This window comes from Glycine max, chromosome 12 (genome assembly GCF_000004515.6).
Source record: "Glycine max cultivar Williams 82 chromosome 12, Glycine_max_v4.0, whole genome shotgun sequence".
NCBI lineage: Eukaryota > Viridiplantae > Streptophyta > Magnoliopsida > Fabales > Fabaceae > Glycine > Glycine max.
Genome location: NC_038248.2, coordinates 33644340 through 33666100, shown reverse-complemented (window position 1 = coordinate 33666100; position 21761 = coordinate 33644340). Strand labels below are relative to the sequence as shown.

The 21761-nt window shown below is 34.5% G+C and overlaps 2 protein-coding genes across 4 annotated transcripts; one reads left to right on the top strand and one right to left on the bottom strand.

Annotated features, from left to right (window-relative positions):
* The first annotated feature begins 1578 nt into the window (after positions 1-1578).
* GLYI-17 (putative lactoylglutathione lyase) lies at positions 1579-4672 on the top strand. Its single transcript, NM_001249653.2, has 2 exons — positions 1579-1915; positions 4125-4672. The coding sequence occupies exons 1-2, from the start codon at positions 1755-1757 to the stop codon at positions 4516-4518; spliced, it is 555 nt and encodes a 184-aa protein (NP_001236582.2). The 5' UTR covers positions 1579-1754; the 3' UTR covers positions 4519-4672.
* LOC732614 (probable ion channel SYM8) lies at positions 4618-12219 on the bottom strand. Of its 3 annotated transcripts, none has more exons than XM_003539342.5 (12): positions 11681-12217; positions 11333-11401; positions 10630-11247; positions 10256-10438; positions 10038-10097; positions 9731-9934; positions 9128-9376; positions 8803-8901; positions 6516-6710; positions 5754-5846; positions 5388-5654; positions 4618-5186 (listed from the first exon to the last, which is right to left on the bottom strand). In XM_003539342.5, exons 1-12 carry the CDS (start codon positions 12017-12019, stop codon positions 4968-4970), a joined length of 2595 nt encoding a protein of 864 aa, XP_003539390.1. In that variant the 5' UTR covers positions 12020-12217; the 3' UTR covers positions 4618-4967. The 3 variants fall into 3 exon arrangements, with proteins under 3 accessions (XP_003539390.1, XP_006592665.1, XP_014620460.1); XM_006592602.4 differs by having other exon boundaries at positions 11688-12020; XM_014764974.3 differs by lacking the exon at positions 4618-5186 and having other exon boundaries at positions 5513-5654; positions 5754-5830; positions 11681-12219.
* Positions 12220-21761: the final 9542 nt, after the last annotated feature.

Below are 21761 nucleotides of genomic sequence, written 5' to 3'. Positions count from 1 at the left end.
TTCCCCCCATTGACGTGGTGGACTGGTTGTTGGGACTTGGAGTTCCCAATTTGCATCCATCACCAGAACTTGATGAATTTAACTACAAATACTAGAAGCTGAATACCCTCCTTAGCGCTTCCAAACAACTTGTGACATGGTATTATAGCTATGTATTGGGGACTATCTTGGTAATTTTGTAGCTGCATTTTCATCCTGGTTTAATGGAATTCCAACTCCACCCAAGGCAGAAGCCATAGCTCTTCTTACGGCTATAAGTGGGTTTCTTCCAAGAATTTGGCAAATGTCATACTTGAGATTGATTGCAAAACACATTGTTGATTTCATATGCACACTAGGAAGTACGTGAACAATGAGCTTGGAGATATTTTCAGGATTTGTGAAACTCATCTTTCGCATTTTTATGATTACATTCCAAATTGTATTGATTCTCTTTTATTGAATGAGATTAAATGAATAAGTTTCTATATATATATATATATATATATATATATATATATATATATATATATATATATATATATATATATATATATATATAAAGAAATTAAAATTTATTCGTGAGCCTTTTTACCTAATTAAAGTGTTAGGTTGTAATTGGCTATTGGTTGCATCAATAAGAGCGTGTTTGCTTTGCCTAGGAAAGTGTGGTAGTGCGAAGTATAAGACACCTCAATGGAAAAATAGTGAAAAACATGCTTCTCCAATAATCTTCATTGTAGGGCTCTCACTAGCAATTCAAACACACATAAGGAAATTAAAATATATGTTAAAATATTTAACGGTAAAAATTGAATCATCGAATTTAATCCAAATCATGGGATTGGATTGAGTTTTTTTTTTTTTTTTAAGAACGTCATCCAAATTAAACCAAACTGCAAAGTCTTTTTAATCTTAGACTTAAATGATTTTCTGGCTCAAAAAAGATCCAAACCAAAATGATACACAAACACGCCTAGTTTTTATCATTTTATACAAAAATACTAAAAAGGTAGCTCTTCATCATTGTAATAAAATTAAAATAAAAGAAATTAAGCCAAACAAGTCACAAGTATATTAAATTTACTAAACATTTTTAGTTTTTATTCATGACACTAATTTTAGTAAAATAAAAAAATTGTTTAAATTTTATATATGCGTTTTTTTAATTTAAGTTAAAAAGTAATATTTAAAATATAATAATAATAACAGTCAATAAAGATCGACATTGTTAAAAAATTCTTTGTCAATGCAAATGCAAATATAACGTTGTTTAATTTTCGAGATTTAGTGACAATTTTTTCTTAAAATAGAAATGTATTAACATATTAAATTTTTAAAATCAAGTACGATTTTTCTTGAAAAATAACATTGTTCTATCACAATTTTTTGTAAAAGAAAATAGCATTTTAGAAATAATCTCAATTTAAAATGAAAATAGAAAATAGATGATCCTCACTCAGATTTGTTTGTTTTGTTTCAAAAAGGTTGTTTCCCATCGACAATAATATTAAATCGTGTGGCACGTTTTGTAAAACAAGTAGGGCCATGGTGAAACAATGGCAAAAGATATAGGTAGTTGTTGAGATGATGATAATTGATGAGGTGTGAACAGATAAGCGATCTCTTTCTTCGTTTATCTGTAAAGTAACCCTCTAAGCTTCAATTCTGCCTTTATATAAGCTCAGTGTATAAGGTTGGTTGCTCCAACCACAACACAACACAACACAACACAATTACACACACGAATTTCCTTAGTTAGGCATTGCTTTGCGATGGAAAAAATGGAACTGGCAGAGACACCTCTACCTTTGCTTTCACTAAACCACGTTTCTTTTGTATGTAAGAGTGTGAGTGAGTCAGTGAAATTCTATGAGGATGTCCTTGGATTTTTGCTCATCAAGAGGCCATCTTCTTTCAAATTTGAAGGGGCCTGGTAAGTTCTCATTCTCAACTACTACTTGCTAGATCTTTCATTTTCTAGCTACTACTACCTTACATGTTTTCAAAAGTTCTTTTAGATGGTGGATCCTATGAATATGATATGTATATTCACCAAGAAAAGCTACATGAAACAAATTATCTGCCATTTGCTTAACTTCTCCAGTCGCTTGGCACTTTCCTTAAGATGCTTTCATATAAGTGAAAATGCAAGGACTACAAGAATAATGAGTGGAAATATTACACTTTTAATTTGACACATCTACCAGCAACTTGTTGGTTGTTGTTCAGAGTGCTACCAAACTTCATCTTTTAAGGTTTTAAACTTAAATTTTATGAATAAAAAAAAATATAATCGAAAGAAGAGATTTTACTAAAAGATGATTTTCTAGCTTTAAAAAAAATGTAATCCCATCTAATTTCAACTTCACCGTTTATCACGGCCAACAACAGTAAATGAGGCTATAAGTAAAATCCGAAAGAAATTTTTGTTTTACCTTAAATAAAAAATGATATGTCGAATCTTTTTGCTTACGTATATAACATTTTTTTTATTTTAAAAAAATTAATAATAAATATTTTTTATTGATGCTAAGTTTAAAATTTTGAGCTTTAGTTGCTTTATATTACCTGCCATTTATCAAGTATACTGTTAAATTGTTTTTTTTTTTAAAAGCAAATATGTTAAATTGTTAATGTTTCTAGTTCCACTACTGGCAAGTATTTGTAGATGATTTTATCCTTTCACTTATTCATTGTTCTAATTTGAGGGTTAGTTCCACCATGTTATGTTTGTGAGAATACCCGGTTAAGAACTTACAAAAAAAAAAAAACATTATATAATTGTTTAGTTTTTTTAGAAAAGAAACACTTTTAAAAAGGTTTTATAAAAAAAATGTAAGAAACCTGTCTTGATTAAAATTAATAATAAATAATTTATGCATAGATACCAAATTATATATATATATATATATATATATATATATATATATATATATATTATAATAACTGTCTTAATTTTTTTTTAATTGATTGACATTTAATTTTTGTTATACTAGGTAAAACTTTTGCACCGACACTTTATATATATATATATATATATATTTATGTCTCACGCTGGCAAATTTTCTTTTATATTCGTACATTATTTACTTAGCCAAGAGTACATACTCATGTACCTGATGTACGTACCATTGAGTGTGTTTATTTTAAAAGAAAAATTGAGCTAGGGAAATACATCTTACAAATCACTGTCAATAATACATACTCGTGTGCCCTACATGTGCCACTGTTTATTTTTTTTTTTCTTAAAAAAGTTTCTTACAAATCACGCAGCCTATTATTATAATTATTAATGAAGACAGGTCCATTTATTTTAATATTAAGTATTCGGGGTTTAAGTATTTTGAACAAAATTTTAGGTTTTAATTTTGTTGTCATATATAAAGTCTTCGGCACTTTCACAATCAAGAACCTTTTCATAAAATATTAAATTTACAAATTTAACCCTAAAATTATGTAATATAGCATTATGGCCCATAGGTTTAATAATGATGGCGATCGATCAAATTTTATCAATAGATTTGGGGCCATGCCGTGCCACACTGATTAATAAGTTGTATGGCTTATACGGGTACGTAACTATTGTCAAGTGCCCACTTACTGACACCTCAAATTCGCAAATAATTGTGATTATTTTTTTTTTTAATTTTCATCACGGACACTTGAGTTCCTTGTCGTATTTGGTGTCTGACACGTGTCTGTGTCAATGTCCGACACCGACACGACACCCATATTATATTCTATATTTTGGACATTACAGATGTTCACGTGTCCGTGTCATGTTCGGTGTCTGTATCGGTGCTTCATACATTTTCACACAAAGATTTTCATCTTATCCATTATGCAAAAATTTGTCTCGCCTCTCACGAATTAAATCTGAGGGGCCCTGCTCTCGAATTTTCTCATCTGTCATTTCTTCCATCACGTGTTCCACACCTACTCTTCTCATCCAGCTGTCTAAACTAATAATTAGTATTAGATGCATACATTGGTGGACACATGAAACAAAAATATTAAATATTTATGATATATAGTTGTACATATCATTACCCTTATCCCTAGTAGGTAAGAAGCTTGCTTATTAATTGGTCCATTTGTAAACTAAACTAAAGTAACGAGACGAATGAATGTTGTTTAATTAGGTTATTCAATTATGGCATTGGCATTCACCTGTTGGAGTCAGAAAAGGTTCCGGTGAAAAAAAGAGAGATCAACCCAAAAGAAAATCATATATCGTTTCAATGCTCAGACATGAAAGTTATAATGCAGAAACTGGATGCAATGAAGATTGAGTATGTGACAGCAGTTGTGGAAGAAGGTGGAATTAAAGTTGATCAGCTGTTCTTTCATGACCCAGATGGATATATGATAGAAATATGCAACTGCCAAAATCTTCCTGTGCTTCCAATTTCTTCCTGCCCTCTAAAGCAGCTCGGAGGAGAAGCTACATTCAAGATTAATTGCTTTGCAGAAGAATCTATGTCTATGCTGATGATGGACAATTTCGTGATGGATATGTTGAAGATTTCAATATAATTAAAGCTTTTTGTAAAAAAAAATATTTGTAAAAGCCTTTTTGTCCGACGAGAGAAGAGGGGAAATAAAAAGTGTAAGAGTAAATTATATCACTTCCAATTAGAGCAAAATCTTTGTTTATCATTGAGCAATGGGTTCATAGTTTGTTTCTACATATGTTAAGAGTTACCCTACACCACTTGAACTCCTTCCCAGTTACCTATCGTTTGTATGTGAAAGATTATTTTACAAGTTGCAATAACGTTATAAATTTAAATATAATATTCCACATTAATAAAGAGATTAAACAATAACTTCAAGAATCATGGAACGGGCAAAATCTCAGCTCCAAATTCCCAGCTAGTACCTTGGGCAAGTTTGAGACGAGGGTCATCACAGGGTTCATCAGTATAGCCAAAGTTACCAAACCATGAAATGATCATCATCAGGACTTACTATTCCCTTTTTAGTCAATCTCCTTTGGCAATAACAACAAAAACATCACCAAGGGACCATTTTCTTGGCACTGACTTTTCTGAAGGGTTGATAATAGCTCGATCTTGGTTAGCCAGGCGATAGCCGATAACAATCTCCTTTCTTGTACGACCCCTAATCATTATATTGTAAAAGCACAGTTCTTCCTGGTCAAATAAATAGAACTCTGCTGGTTTAATGCACATCTCGTTCCCCTGCCATAAGTGAACAAAAGTTCCAACATATATGTTATTTTGATCTTGTAATCCAAAACCGTAAATGAAAATCTTTTTTGCTACACTACAAATTTAGAAATTAGAGAATTAAATGATCCAAATGGAATTTGAATTCAACAGAAATCTATATCAATACCAATATCATGAGAGAAAGCAATAATAAGTTCAAATGATAGATACCTCCTCTGCAAATAATTCCTCAAGAACACGGTTAATTTGCTTGTCTTCAGCCACCATAGCTAGTGCCATGCTTACCAGCTCATTAGATAACACATAATCACTGATTCTGGACACAGACACTAGATTTCTAGTCCTAGAATCTAAAATTTCACTAATTATAATTGATTTATCTGAAGCTTGCTGCATTTCACGGATCCAAGAGTTGTGAGAGAACCCAGATAACCTCAGAGAAGTTGATTTTGTGTCTCTGTATGGTAGACGTCTTGACTACAAAAAAATGGGAGGGGGAGTGTTAGAAGTTCAATTCACAATAGTCAGTGATGTGAACATAATAACCTTAATTTGAAATGCAACAAAACTGGATACCTGTATATCGCGAATGAGTAGAAGGGTAGCTAGAGACCTTGAATCAGAGTGAGCAACAGAGTCCTCCACTGACTCATCTGCAAGAATAAGGATCTGTCCTCTTAGAGTTAGTATACAGTTGAAGAAAATTTTAATTTACTTAGCTTGACAGCCTTTAATCTAGAGATATTTTGTTACACTTAATCCTATTTCAACACTTTGCTCATAATTTTACTTGGGTACAATAATGTTGAAAATTGAGCAAGGTATTAGAATGCTAGAAATGAGACAAGGAGAAATGTTAGTGAAACACGATCTAAAGCTTTTGCAGAGTTTTAGAAAGATCTTGGGACAAAAAGTGGAAAATGTAAGATAAGCTTGCCATATTTGGCAATTTCTCACCTAGTGAGATAAGGCTTTTGTGTTGCTCATAATTATTTTTTGACAGCATGGATATTTTATCCCATCTACCAACCATGTGGTGGAAATCATTCTAATCAAATCATTTTTTCTATTCTTGAAAGGAGGAAGGATATTGCTAAGATTATAACAATGAGATAGAAGCATACTCAATCAGTTATCCAAAATTCTGATTGAATTAATTTGCATAAATCTGATCATCTATTAAAGTTCAGCTTTACCTTTTGGTTATTTATGTTATGACACCAGCCTCTTAATATTCACATGGTGCATAAGTGCTAGAGGATTCCTTCCTCAAGACACACCGATTCATTTCAAACCTGAAATGCTATAAATATGAAGAGAAAAAGATTCAAAACTTACAGAATCAAAAGTCTCCAATGGAAGACCCTCCAGGTGCCGCCTAATCACAGCATTACCCTCCCTATGGACAAGTTTTATGTTCTCTAGCTCAGAGACATCAAGTCCACCATCAACAAGCTTCTTCTCTCTTTCCTTTTCTGGAACCTCATTGAACATCCAAAGTTCTGAACCAGGAGCCAAGAGTGCCTCTAAAACCTATGAAACAACAATGATTAAGGAAATCTTAGAGGATAATGAAGCTAGAGTCAAGTTGCATATTAGTTGGAGATGGATCTATTAGATTAAAGCTATTTGACTATTTACAATTACCACAGAATCCCATCCAGAGGGGTGAAGAGCATAATTCAAGGCATATGCACAACTAATACACAATGTCGTTTATGCATATATCTTCATTGTTATTGTCATAAAAGTGTCGTTCTGATTCTGACATTTCCATAAACAATTGTAATTCAATACATTAAAACTCAAATAATTAGAACAATAGAGATTACTGGATGCAGTTTCTGCATATATCTTCACTATTATTGTCATTCTGATGTTTCCATTTTTTTTTTGGAGAATTTCTGATGTTTCAATAAACAACTGTAAATCAATACGTTAAACCTAATTAATTAGACCAGAAGGCATTAATAGATGTTGTTTCTTCTTAGTTGAAAGACAATAAATCCAATGCATTAAAGTAGAGATTATTGGATGTAGTTTCTGCGCATATCTTCATTGTTATTGTAACAAAGGTGTCGTTCTGATGTTTTCATAATCAACACACTAAACCTAACTAGTATTTTAGCTAAATATTTTACAATTAAAATTTATAATAAATAAATATTTTTTAATATATAAATTATTTTATAATTAAATTAGAAATAAATCTTTGAACATATAAATTATATTTTAAATTTACAATAAATAATGTATATCATGATATAAGGTTATTTTTAACTAAAGATAAATTCTTTTTAATGTTCACGTTACCTAGTCTCTCTTTTTTCTTTTGTTGCCCCGTTAAAATCTAAGCTTCACTACGATAGAGTATGATTGGTTGTACAAGAAGTCAGAAATACAATAAAGCTTCATTTTTAAGTTTGGTAATTACTTTGGGGTCACAAATGAAATAACCCTTGATGTATATCTGTATCCATGTTTTAAATTATACCAAAAAACCAGCCTGTCTATTTTTTAACTGTGTTTTGAAAACTTATTCTCCACAACCTGTTTTTGGAGTAGAAAATTAGGAACACATATGTTTTGTTTCCTTTAACCTATATTCGAGGATTCCCTACTCTCACTTTGAACCACCATCACCACCCTGACCTCCACTGCAGTCAGAGAGCATATGTAAGTTTTCAGAATTTAATTTTCAAAACAATATTCATAAAACAGGTTTTTGGATATTTTTAGTCTGAAATAGTTCTATGAAATAATTTTTTGTTTAAAAAAAAAAAGAATCAAACAGGCCCCTAGATTCTGGAAATTGACTCCATAAACCTGTTAACACAATTAAGATAAAAAATTTAGTTGGGAAAGATGGCTATGGATAATGAAGATATGAACACTGACGGAACCTCCATAGGCAACCCTGTTAATGCTGGATTTGGTGGTATCAACGGGGATCAGCATGGCAACTGGATCACTGGTTATTCTGGAAGCTGTGGTTACACTACTAGCTTGAATGCTGAGCTCCTTGCAATCTATTTTGGTATGAATTTGGCTTGGAATTTGGGTTACAAAACCATCGTTTGTGAATCCGATTCCAAGGTTGCATTGGATTTAATCATGAAAGGCATCAACTCAACGCACCCTTATGCTCCTCTTATTCAGAAGATCGAAGCTCTTCGTCGTCAAGCTTGATCCCTTTCTTTTATCAATACTTATAGGGAGGGGAACTAATGTGTGGATTGATTAGCTAAAGTTGGAGGCACCCTGGATTCTCCTCTCACTGTTTGGGACCATTGTCCACCTGCTATTAAGTTTACTCTTTTAGTTGAAGCTTTTGTCATTGGGACCCCTAGAGGGCAAACTTAGTTTGTTAGCTTCTTGTTTCCTGTTTCTGTTTAATCTTTCTGAATGATTGAAAAAAAAAAAACCCACCAGCTTGCAGGGATTTGAAACCCACAGGAGGCCCCTTGTGGCCAAGGCATGGCCACCAGAGCTGAGAATAATACCACAACCAAAGGGTGTGGCCATGTGGGGACATCAATAGGATAGTGCATAATACTAGTGTCACTTGTAAAAAAAGTAAGGTCACATAAGACCATAATATAGCGTATGCAATTTAGAGAATTACCATGATCATATCATCAATATCACGGCGCCAGCCACAAAATAATATCTTCTCAGGATATTTAGGTGGATCACGTATCCATGGGCAAAGTCCCTTACATACCTGTACAAAGTATTTAACATTAAAAAGCATGTAATACACATGCACCACACATATATAGACGTGTGTGTGCATGCGTTTCTGACTACTGAAATTTATCATGAGTCACCTACTATCATTAATTTATAAATCCAAGACAATGTGCAACATATACTAGATTCTAAGCACCAAATCAGCATATTTTCCAATAAAGTATAGACCCAGTTCAGCAAGAGAACAGAAAGATAACCTCTGGAAGAAGACCTGGAGCATAAGTGTCATCATCCTCAGCTATGACAAGGACTTCATCCCCATCTCTCAGAACATAGCTATCATCTGGATTTATGATAATCTTGCCCCCATCTGCAGCAACCTTAACTCCAATAGGTATTGCATCCGGAAATGAAATTAATACGTCTTTGAAAAAGAGACCATCCAGTTCAGGCCACCTTTTGATGTAAAACTCGGCATTCTCAAATCCCAAAATATCCTCCCATATCTGGCCAATAGAGGGAACACTGAGTCACACCAAGGGCAGGTACATGGAAACCAAATACAACAGAGGAGTGATAAAGTCCATAAAGTTTGAGACACTATAAGTGGTAGTCAGTTTCTGTATCTAGATAGTGGACTTTATATTATGATTGAAAACAGTTCACGCAGAAAGAAATTCATCTAGTAAGAGTCAGGGTTTACGTGGCATTCTATATGTGACTTAGTAAGCACACACCAGCTATTGTAAACACTAAAAATACATGAAGAAAAGGGGAGCAACACCTCATGAGGGTGGGTGGAAGATATCATCTCTCAATTTCAGTAATGCTTACTAGAAGGATTGAGTTATCTGACAAACCTGTGCAAGGCCAGGCTGTAGAGCGCACTGAATCATCAAACGTCCAATTACATCATGTGCAACAACTGTTTCAATGAGTTCTCCACCAACAAGTTTCACTAGAGGTTCGTTGTCAAGGTCACTCATCTCCACAACAACATGACCCCCTAAGCCCTCCCTTACACCTGTTAGGCTAAGAACAACTCTCAAAGCACGTGCATCACTCTGGAGATAGAGATTTGAGAAAAACATTGACCATGAGAAGTTTCTCAGGAAGAGTTAGACAACAATAACAATTAACAAAGGAGTAATGAATTAGGTAAATGACCTGATCTGCATTTTCATCTGAAGCTAATACAATGATTGCACGTGCCTTAGAAACTGAAACCTGTGAATAAATAATAATCAAATTTGAGAACATAGAAAATAGGTAAACAACTAAAAACCTATTCTCTACATAATATGATTCACATCGCAGAGATTATAAAAAAAGGTATCCTTTCCCCTGAAAGTAGAACAAATTGTCAAAGATACCCCCATCAATACCTTCTTTAGGTCAGCCAGTATAAGAGGACTGCCACTTCGACAGATAACGGATGTCCCCATGAAATCAAATTCCAGCTTTGCTATATCCATTTCCATTTCCTCCTTTTCTTTTTCTGCAAGCACCACAATAACACCACCACCAACACTCTTATTTGCTATTGCTAGCTGCTTCAAAAGTGAACCCTGCAATTAAATATCACTTATCAGCCTCTTTTCTTCTTGTGAAGAAAAATAATTGACGCAATCAGATGCACAGAACTCATACAGATTAACTACCAGAAAAAACAAATTCCCCAACATGACAGTCAACATCATATTCCATGTGAAATATCAAAAACTCAAAACAGTTCATTGGGAACTGACGAGGAGATTACCAATTTGTCACTCCACCCAAGAATGAGTATGTGGTTTTTTTCAATCACTTCACTCTTCCCTTTTCTGAGAGAATCTACCTTCTCTGATATAGCGTCTGAAACTAGCCCAAGCATCATAGCAAATATTAGCATACCACCTGAACTAATTGACACAGAGACAATCCTCTGCCCGGTTCCTTCTGTTTCGGCATGATTTCCTGAGTCAGCTACATAAGTCCAAGAATGCCAAAGTGCTTCAGCAAAGCTACCACCAGTCACCGCATACAATGCTAAACCACCAAAGCCTATAAGAAATAGAGTTGCAAAGAGAAGGGCAAGCAGCTTTGCATAAGGATATACGGAGAAAAACACATCCACTATATAAGCAACTCTCTTCTTCAACGGTACATCCTCCTTATTATTGTTTGTTCTCCTCAAGAAATTTATTATTTGAGGAAGGTAATCAAGATATTTGTACAACACAAAAGGCAAAATAAGGGTGACCACCACAATATACAAAGCAACTGTTCTACTGTCAGCGTTCAGGATATAAGAAAATGAAGCATCAACTTTTTCTATAGATGTCCTTTCATTGCCAGGACAAAAATCAATTTGGCAGCACAGGTTAAGTTTCTCATCCTGCAACCAAAGAAATTGATAAAGATTCTATCCAACATAAACAAGAAGTTAATCACCAAATTAATTTCTTGAATTACAAGCTTACCTCCAGTTTTGTGAGCCTATATTGTAGATACGCGGAATGAGGTACAAAAACAATAGAAGTAATAAAAAGCTGCAACAAAAAAGGAAAGGTTCAGATGACTCAGAATGAAGTATTCAAAGAAATTATCTCATCTCGTAGAACAAAGCAAACAAAAGGGATCTTACTTAACGATGATAATGGCAAAAGAGTAAGTAATGATAGACAGAAAAGCCAAACAGGAACTATGTCTCACAAAAATGTTGATACCCTTTTGTAGAACATAGCATAAGTAGTTTTGGCTTGGTGAGAGAATCTAATTGCAAAAGTATAAAAACAGACAGAGTATATATAACCAAGTAAGTAAGTAACCAGATACAAGATCGGAGTGCGCTGATGGTGTTGAGGTCTGGTGACTTGGGAAGAGAGTGGAGAGGAGGAAGTGGGAGGAGGAGGAGGAGGAGGTGGTGGTGGTGGTGGAACAAGTGAGGGTTTGGAAAGGTTGAGGTTGTGGGGTTTGAAAGATGGTTTTTTTTTCTTGGTGGTGGTGCCAAGGAAAGAAGGGTAGTTCCATTGCTCGTCGGAGTCAGAGACAGAGACAGAGAAATGGGGGGCAGAGGCTGTGTGTTTTGGATTCGGAATTGTCTTGCTCCTCTTCAAGGGTGGCTTCCTCAGACTCAGATTCGAAGATTCCTCATTGCTCTTTCGCATTCTTCACTGAGCTGAGTTTAGTTGAGACTTGAGACAGATATTCTCTTTGTGTTTGTGGGGTTCTCTCTCAGATGCTGACGGATGGGTCCTGATTTGAGTGGGATCTACAAAGAAAGAGAATGTGTTATGTTATGTGTGCGGAATTCGTTTGTTGTTGGAAAGTTGAAACTTTAAACTTGAACAGAACAACCTCTCTCTCTCTACTTCTGTGTTTTAGACAGTAGCTCCCTCGTAGGTAAGAATGTAAGTCTTTTTCACTTTCTACGTCATGTTACGTGGCATAGATCCTCACCCAATCAACCTTTCTTCAAATTTCAATTTTTTTTTTATGTTTCTACCTTTTCTCCTCCTTCATTCTCAATTATTACCATCATCAACAGCTCAGGATTACTTCCTCTTCTTAAATAGGACAAAATTATATGGTTAGAAAAAGAAGAAAAAAACTACGTAATTTATTATGTTTTTAAGGACAAGACAAAATCAAAATAAATTATCTTTAATATTGATTTTAAAGGTATATTTATACGCACAAACAATGTGTGCTATTTATTCCAAAAAAAAAAGTGTACTATTGAATTGCTCCACAGATTGTTAAAAGTGGATCATCTGTGCAGTATACTGTTATAGTTAACTTCATCAAATAAGCCATAGTCTTTTTCAAGCTTTATAAGTAATAAGTAATCGAATCACTACTACATTTTTAGAAACTACTATGTTGTCATTTCAAAAAGAAAAAAAAAGCATTAATCATGTTTTTCCATTGTCATGTACTATGATGGGATGTATATGTTTTTTTCCCCCTCAAACTCTACATTCTCTCTCCTCTTTATTATGAATCTACATCACTTTAAAACTTAAATCTTCACCTGGTTTGTATTAAGTCAGGATTGAAAAACCCTACTTTTCAAGGATGTGTTTTTTTTTTTTTAATTTTAAACTTTTTTAGTTAAAATTTTTTTAAAAAAATTATTGCCTTGTTTTTTTAATATTATTTTTGCATTAATAAAATAAATAAAACTTTTAATATTATTATTTTATTAAATATTATATTTTTGTTTATGTCATCTAATTTTTTTAAAAAATGATAATATTTTTTGTTTAATAATTTATTTATAGAAGAATACATTACATCATAAATAAAATACATAAACAATAATATGTGTACAAGGGAAAGTCGAAGATAAAAGTATGTTGGGACAATTATTTCTGTCATGGCCTTGTTGCCGACAGATTCCACATTTTTTTTAATTTTTCGTTCATTTTCTTCTTCGTCCATCTCAACATAAATGCGAGTTGAAACCGAACTACCCTTTGCACTCCTCCTTCTCCTTGGATCGAGACCCTGACACTAAACCAAACCAAAGGAGTTGTCGTACACGTGCAAAATGTTATGTAAAGTGAATAACGACAACACATAGTTCATGGGATCAACATTGATAGATTTAGAGTAGTGACGGTAAATGTGTTAAGCCTCATATTCACCATAATCACAATTTTGGGATTATAACATACCCTAAACCTTCCAGGTGGTTTAGGTGTTTGAAGTGGGGCTTGGGTCTCTGTTACAATAAATGTGTGATTGTGTCTGTCGAATTTGTTAACAATGATGGAATACTGTGAGCCAAAATTGATCATTGCCTTAGTTTGTCGGCCTCTAATAGCAACAAGTTTTGCGGTCTTGAAGTACATCTCCTGAACCAACGATGACACCGACAAATATCTTGTACTTTTGAACATGGAATTTGGGTAACTGATCACGCCATTCAGTTGCACTTCACTTATTCGCACGAAGATTCCCAAGATGTCATTAGGGCATCTTCTCTGTGTATGCGTACCCGATAAATATTCAATCAATTTAATACATTATGAAATTTGATTTAAAGTAGATTTTAATGAAGAAATAAAATATTATAGATTCTCACCCGCCTGTATGAGTGGTTTCTTCGAATGTTTGCCGTTTGAGTTACCGCGAAGAAAATTTTGAGCAATATGGCATAGACAGAAGAGATAGGATGTGTCCTGAACCCATAAGTTACTTGGATTGTTGTAGGCACTTCTAATCGAGGGCTGCCTATTTGAAATGAGAGAAATGTTACTTTGCGGAGTAACATGTTTTCTCAAGTATACTTCCTGTAGACCAGATGACCAAAACACATGTTTAAGCTTCTTTTTTTTGCCAGGTACCCTTCCTCCCTCTTCAAGCACGACCACCACAGTCCCGGAAACACAAGATTGTAAAGCTCCCAAAACGTTTGGCAGCTTGGCATATGATTCTTCCCCGTTTCTATGAATCATCTCCAACGCTCTTTGCTTTGTCAACCATGTCTTTTGTAGGATAAAGTATCATTCATGAATGCTTTGATCTTTGTCATCAACGTTGTGATGGATAATGTTGGGTTTGTTTTGACAATGGATTAGATCATTTGCGTTGTGATGTGTTTGTCAAGTTGTCGAGCATTGGCGTGAGACAAGTGTGATGATGACCTTTGATACTCTTAGTAATCCACACTTCTTATGCCTCTTTGAATTGTATGCGCCTATGCTCCATGTACAACCATTTTCATGTAATTTACACACCTAATTCAATTCCATTGAAGCCTGGACGAGATTGTGAGTTTCACTCCGAATTTCAATGAGGCCAAATTAACCCTTATTCTTTCTCTTTCCTAACTTATTCTATTACAATTGTAAAAAAAAAAGACGAAATAAAGAAGAGAAGATTAATTTCATATATTTAATACTTAATTGGATCTAGAATCTTCTTCACCCCCTTTCTGTCTCAATAACTAGAATGAAAAAAAAGGAATATCAATGCATATGGAAAAAAACAATTGATATCTATCAAGAGACCCGCCAAAGCCCCGAATCATAGAGAGTCAAAATGATTTCTGATGTTGTATTCTTTAACTGCTCGAATAATGCCAACATCGAGTGCACCGATTGGTGGTTGTACACGATCTTGTTGCTGCTGAACGAAATAATGTTGATCAATGTATTGTGGTAGGTGTTCAAGGTTCAACTCCACTGGACACCTAGGTTGGTGATATTGCAACAAAGGTGATGGAGTTGACGTTGGTACAACAACACCCTCGCCATCGCTTTGGTCATTGTTGTGATGAAACAACTCTTGATCCCTAGGCTCACTAAAATCATCCATGTTTTCTTCGTGAAATTGTATAATGGGATCTTCATTAGTGATGAGATGCTCATTTCGGTTTGATGTTTGTATTTGCGGTTATTGTGATGAGGGTGACGTAAAATATTGTGATGGATGATAGTTTTGTTGGTCAAAGGAGGTTTGTTGGGCATAAAAAAATCATTTTGGGATAATAGTTGTGTGTATAAAGTATAAATGTCAAAGGCGTCTTGTGTTTCATGGTTGTTGTATGAAGACACTGGATCATTGAGGTCCAGGTTGTTGTACGGTAATTGTTGTGGAAATGGTAGTTGTAGTTATGGACACAACTGTTGTGGAGACGATAATTATGGTTGTGGTTGAGGAATAAGCTCATTAACAACATACAATTCGGAAAAATTCAATTCTGAATTTTGGACAATTGTTTCCAGTACGCCTCTGAGATTGTCGTTGTCATGTAGTTATGACAAAATAAAACGTGTTTGACCATGATGAAATGAAATAAGGACATGATATAACAATTGAACAATTGTTTCAGTTGCTTGAGTAGGGAGACAGTTGTTAATTTTCTTAATCAATTGTGTTAATGTAATAGACCAATTCACGTATAGAAATATTGGGTTTGCACATGAGTACATCGATCCTTGAACCGAGTCGTCTGCAATCTGACCATGGTGGTAAATGACAATCAATATTTCTTTAGGTGGAGCCATGGATGGTGTTTGTGGAATATGAGTAGGAAGAATATGAGAGTTGGGAACAAAGGTTAGTTTTGTGAGAATGTTATCATGTGTGATGTGTTATGAAATAGTGGGATTATATATAGGGTGAGAAAGTTTGATACAAGAGTTAGGTGGCAAAGTTAGGTAAGAGAGTTAGGTGGGAGACATAGGTAGGAAAGTCAATGCATGTGAGTGAACAGTGTGTAACTTGGTACATTAAAGACAACAATTTGTCCGTTACATCATGACAGTTGACCGCACTATTCCCCATCGTGCACCGAGCCCATGCGAATTATTGAGAACCACATTAATGCGGTTGTCGGTGCATGTGATAGAACAGTGTGCAGCTGTGCACATTACAGATGACAATCTGTTCGTTACATCATGACTGTTGACCGCACTGTTATGCATCGTACATCGAACCCATGCGGATTATTGAGAACCACATTAATGCAATTCTCGGTGCATGTGAGTGAATAGTGTGCAGCTACGTACATTACAAATGACAGTCTGTCTGTTGCATCATGATTGTTGATCGCATTGTTCCGCATTAACACAATTGTCAGTACGCGTGAGTGAACAGTGCGCAGTTGCACACATTATTGATGATAGTCTTTTTGTTGGAATCATGACTGTTCAAGGCACTGCTCTGCATCACGCATCAAGTCGACACAAATTATTGAGATGCACATTAATGCAATTGTCGATGCATGTGAGTGAACAGTGTGTAGTTGCACAAATTACAAACCACAATCTTTGTTTCTGTGTCTTGATTGTTCATGACACTATTCCGCATTGCGCATCGAGCCCCCACGGATTGTCAGTGCATGTGACTGAATAGTGTGCAGCTACAAACATTACATATGACAGTCTATCCATTGCATCATGACTGTTCATCGCACTGTTGTGCATCGTGCACCGAGCCCACTCGAATTATTGATAACCGCATTAATGCATTTGTCGTGCATGTGAGTTAACAGTGTCCAGTTGTGTACATTACATATAGCGGTCTTTTTTTTGCATCGTGACTGTTCACGACATTGTTCTGCATCTCTGCAGTCAAACATTTAGGATCATATTATTAAAGTAAATTGAAAAAAACAACTCAAAAGCATGGAACAACTACAAATATATATTAAAGGCCAAAAAAAACTTAAACATAATACAACAACAAAATATGTTAAATTATTCATTCTAATTTTAGTGAATTGTGCAGCTTTTGCTCCATCTCGGCTCAGCTTAGGTCATTAACTTGAGAAGGTGATAATGAATTATGAACATCAACTTTAAGTTCCATACATATTACACTTGTCATATTTGCAAATGTATCGAACATGCACCAAACACATTCTTCGTCAATAATTTGAATTTCCCTATACTCAACACAACCGTTGAATTGGTATACATGATAACGATACCAAAGTGCAGTAATTATAGGCGTAACATCATTATCTCTAATTAATGACTGTATTGCGGTTATTATGTTTGGCAACATCATTGTTGGATTCAACAGTAACAATTTTGTCTTGTCACTTTTGAAAACTGCATTTGCAATTGAACTATGAATGATCTCACCATTGATATAAACGTACGCACAAATTGGCTCTAAACTCATTTTACTTGCTCTCTTTGTTTTCTCGCACAATTTGATTTGATGTAACTATGCAAATTCTATGGTGCCTTTATATATACAATCAATCACGGGTCCATGGTTCACGTTAATTGGAATCTCGATGCGTGACAGTAACACAGTCGTGTTAACGTACTTTCAAGTCTCGAGGCCTTATAATGAGACAAAGTGTAAATGTGCTTTGGAATCTTGAGACAGTTTATATTATAAATAGATGGGAGGTGCATGTCAATACCACATTTTCATTACCCAACTTCAAATTTTATATCATTTGTACTTGATTTACCATTTAACCTTGTTGTCATGGCTCATACTCTATTGCATCATCAACATGTTTATCTTCACGTACCACAATTAACGACTTAATCACTTCATATTACCATACAATACCTGAACCACAACCATAAATTATACCATTATTATCGTCTACCGGGTTCCAACATATTGCCCTAATCAAACAATGAAAATTGATCCTGCATTGGTTGAATGATGAAGGCCTAAAGCACACACCTTTCACCTACTATAGGGTGAATGTGCCATCATAGTCGAAGATGATGCACTGCATCTAGACATTAGGGTCGATGGTCGTGCTATGATTAGACCTAGCTTCTTACATTAGGATGAATTATGTGACGAGTTACTAGGTGAAGTCCTTCCAAATAATGCACGTAAGGAAGTCGCACTAAAGCTGACATGGTTGCTTAGCATTTTGCGCGCACCATTACCTGAAGAACCAACAATACACCAACTACAATGCAAGTGTAGAGCTTACATAATGTACATGATTGGTGGTGCTTTAATACCTGATAAATATGGAAATAGAGTTCATCTAATGTATTTGAACCTATTACGTGGCTTCGACAACATAAAAAAATATAGTTGGGGTTATGCATGTTTAGCAAACTTGTACAAAGAAATCTGTTGGGCATCATCTGAGGTTGGTAATGTTATGGGTGGTTGTGTCATACTATTGCAGTCATAGGCTTGGTACCGCATGCATTTTATTGCACCAAGAGTCCCACAACCCGAAACAACTTATCCACTCGCTAAATGGTTATTACAAATAGTGAAATCTAAATTTTTAATTCTAATGACGCGCATGATAACATTACAATTAATAGTGGTTTTGTTTTGTTTACATTTCAAATGGAGTAATGGTAAATTAGAACATAGGGACACACCTCATAGTAACTTGATCGGGTATAGATCTCATATAGATCATATGGAGAGCCATTAGGTATAATACTATCATCAATCGCACCTTTAATATGAACATATTAATATTTACTAGTGTTGTATTGTTAGCATATATTTTAGTTTTCTTGGGTCCCACATAGAGGATTTGAATAGCACCTACCGAGACATGCATGCAGAGATAGGGAGATTTGGTCTGCATGTACTGCAATTATTTGTTTTCCCATTGCGGAATGACATCAAACAAACCAGGTCAAGCTACAATTTGGACTACATCAAGATATCTCTGTTGATCCCATGAATCTTGATCGACTTCATTAGATTGACATGCGAGACAATCATTACAGTGATTGGATGCAATATCATGCGGGGTGGACTAATATATGGAAAAACAAATGCAATGATGTTTTAATTGGACAATGGGTTCAAGGACTAGTAACATATACACCAAAATATATGGAATGGTATAGGCAAAACACTATTCTATTCTTGTCTGTTGCATAACAACTAAATGGTCCACGCACAACAATTACCCATAATGTTGAAGAAACGCGTTTTCCAATTCCACATCCTTAGTCAAAGCTTTGTACTCATTCACCTGTTCATTAAACTTTTGGTCAGACTTGTGAGTCAGTCAACGCAACTAGCCATGAATGGATGACCAATTTATTTAGTGTCGATTTGAATACACTAAATTTTGTGGCATCATATTTAACTTCTTTACAAAAGTTCGATGCACCATATTCGTTTGGAGAGCAAGGACAAAGTTCTTCAGCTGTAGCTACCCACACTGAAAACAATGAGACAGAACAACAAAAACATCAACATCATCATCATGAGGGAGAACTAATGATACAGGAAAGAAGAAATCCACGACCTAATTGACGTCCATTGCCCCGTGAGACTGGTCATTGAAGTATACAATGTTGTGATAATAGGATCAACTATGTTTAACTACCCTTGTAATGTAGATTTCAAAATTATGTTAAAGTGGACAAGATATGTTATGTTTAAGTGACCATCTTATGCAATTTATAAAATTTATCTCTAATGCATTAAAAATATTCATGACAAATTTATTTCATAGCTTTCACGTCAAAGAATAAAATATATATATATTGTGTAACAGTTTCATAAAAAAGGACCTCAAATTAAGAGTAAAAAAAGTATGTTTTCCACCCTTAAAATAATGTTTAAGTGACCATCTTATGCAATTTATAAAATTTATCTCCATTAACCTTTATCGCATCTCGAGGCCATGTGCTGGATAGACTCACATGTCATTTACCAGTGCATGTGACTAAACAGTGAACACCTGCTTGCAACCAACAAATCCTATAAATACCACTACCAACTGAAGACATTCGTAGAACTTTCAAATACCCCTACCACAATGTGTCACCTAATTACATATGTTTGTGTTTACTACAACGGTCAAATCTGCAACTCTAACGAGGGCACCACCTTCATTAGTAACAACATAAAAACTTTCATGGTTAACAAGGTCATAACCCTTACACAATTGCTTGAACTTGTTCACCAAAAAATAAACATTGAACCACACCAACATATCCAACATCTCCATTTTCGATGCCCCATATTTAAGCTAGGACAACCATATATGTACACATATTTTATTTTGGGAGAGGATCCTGATGTTTGAAAAATGTTCAACATTTTTTACAACAACCCAACACTATCATTTGTGGAGTTATTTGCCACAATTTGTGACAACAATAACCCACCAAACAACCAACATGACTCAACTTCCAATGTTAAGGACCTATTATATGAATACGAGAGTTGTTGGGTCAAAGATCATGATAGTGATAGTAACTCCCCTTCCAAGCTGGAAGGATGCAACATGTCTCCTTCCTACAAACCAATATTCAAATGAAGTTATAAATATGAGGATGATTCGTGTTAGTTTTTCTGCTTTGAGGTTTTCCCGTGGTGTGCTATGTCAATGTTCAGTGCTTTAACATTAAGTCATTGTGATTTTGCATTGTCTACTTCGTTCTGTAGGTTTTGTTTGTAGTACTTAATTTAGGTAATGAAATAAATCATTTGTTTTCGTTTATGTTGACAATTGGGTCCAAAAAATGACAACTCACTAAAACGCAGACACTTGTTTTTTATAAGCCTATGCAAATTAATCAAGTCTCTATTATTTACAAAAAAAAAGAGATTGAATTGACAACTCAAAATTTAAATTTAAGTCTGAAAGTAATAATGAACTACTGTTGTACCAGGTAGCAGAGTAAAATCACAGTCGAAATTGACAATACTTTACAATTTATCCAAGTCTCTAAAAAAATAATAGATGTTTCACCAGCAAAACTGACACTGAATTGTCAACTCACAATTTAAATTTAAGTATGAAAGTAATTATAATGGACATCTGGTGCACCAGGTAACAGGGTAAAATCACAGTCGAAATTAACAACACTTTACAATTTATCCACGTCTCTAGAAAAAATAGATGCTTCACAAGCAAACCTGACATTGAATTGCCAATTCACAATTTACATTTAAGTCTGAAAATAATAATGGACGTCTGGTGCACAAGGTAGCAGGATAAAATCACAGTCGAAATTCATAACACTTTACAATTTACCCAAGTCTCTGAAAAAATAATACATGCTTCACCAACAAAACTAACAATGATTTGACAATTCACAATTTACATTTGAGTTTGAAAGTAATAATGGACGGTCTGGTGCACCAAATAATAGGGTAAAATTACAATCAAAATTGATAACACTTTACAATTTATCCACGTCTCTGGAAAAACAATAGATGTTTCAGTAACAAAACTAACATTAAATTGATAACTCATAATTTAAATTCAAGTTTGAAAGTAATAATGGACGTTTGGTGCACCAGGTAATAGGATAAAATCATAGACAAAATTCACAATACTATGCACTATATTGATAAATGCAAAATTACAACAATGACATGTCTCAATAAACATCAATGGGGCAAATATTCAAACAACTATAAATGACACCAAACACCCTCAATACAACCTGACACTTTCACACAACATACCTTCAC

What these genes read in the sequence shown, in the direction of transcription:
- LOC732614 (XM_003539342.5), bottom strand. Translation starts at nt 12,019, where the DNA reads ATGCGAAAGAGCAATGAGGAATCTTCGAATCTGAGTCTGAGGAAGCCA. An exon ending in TTGGGTGGAGTGACAAATTG is followed by an intron (nt 10,439 to 10,629) that starts GTAATCTCCTCG and finishes ATTTAATTGCAG; the next exon opens with GGTTCACTTTTGAAGCAGCT. An exon ending in TACAGCCTGGCCTTGCACAG is followed by an intron (nt 9,377 to 9,730) that starts GTTTGTCAGATA and finishes TCTATTGGCCAG; the next exon opens with ATATGGGAGGATATTTTGGG.
- GLYI-17 (NM_001249653.2), top strand. Translation starts at nt 1,755, where the DNA reads ATGGAAAAAATGGAACTGGCAGAGACACCTCTACCTTTGCTTTCACTA. An exon ending in TTCAAATTTGAAGGGGCCTG is followed by an intron (nt 1,916 to 4,124) that starts GTAAGTTCTCAT and finishes TTGTTTAATTAG; the next exon opens with GTTATTCAATTATGGCATTG.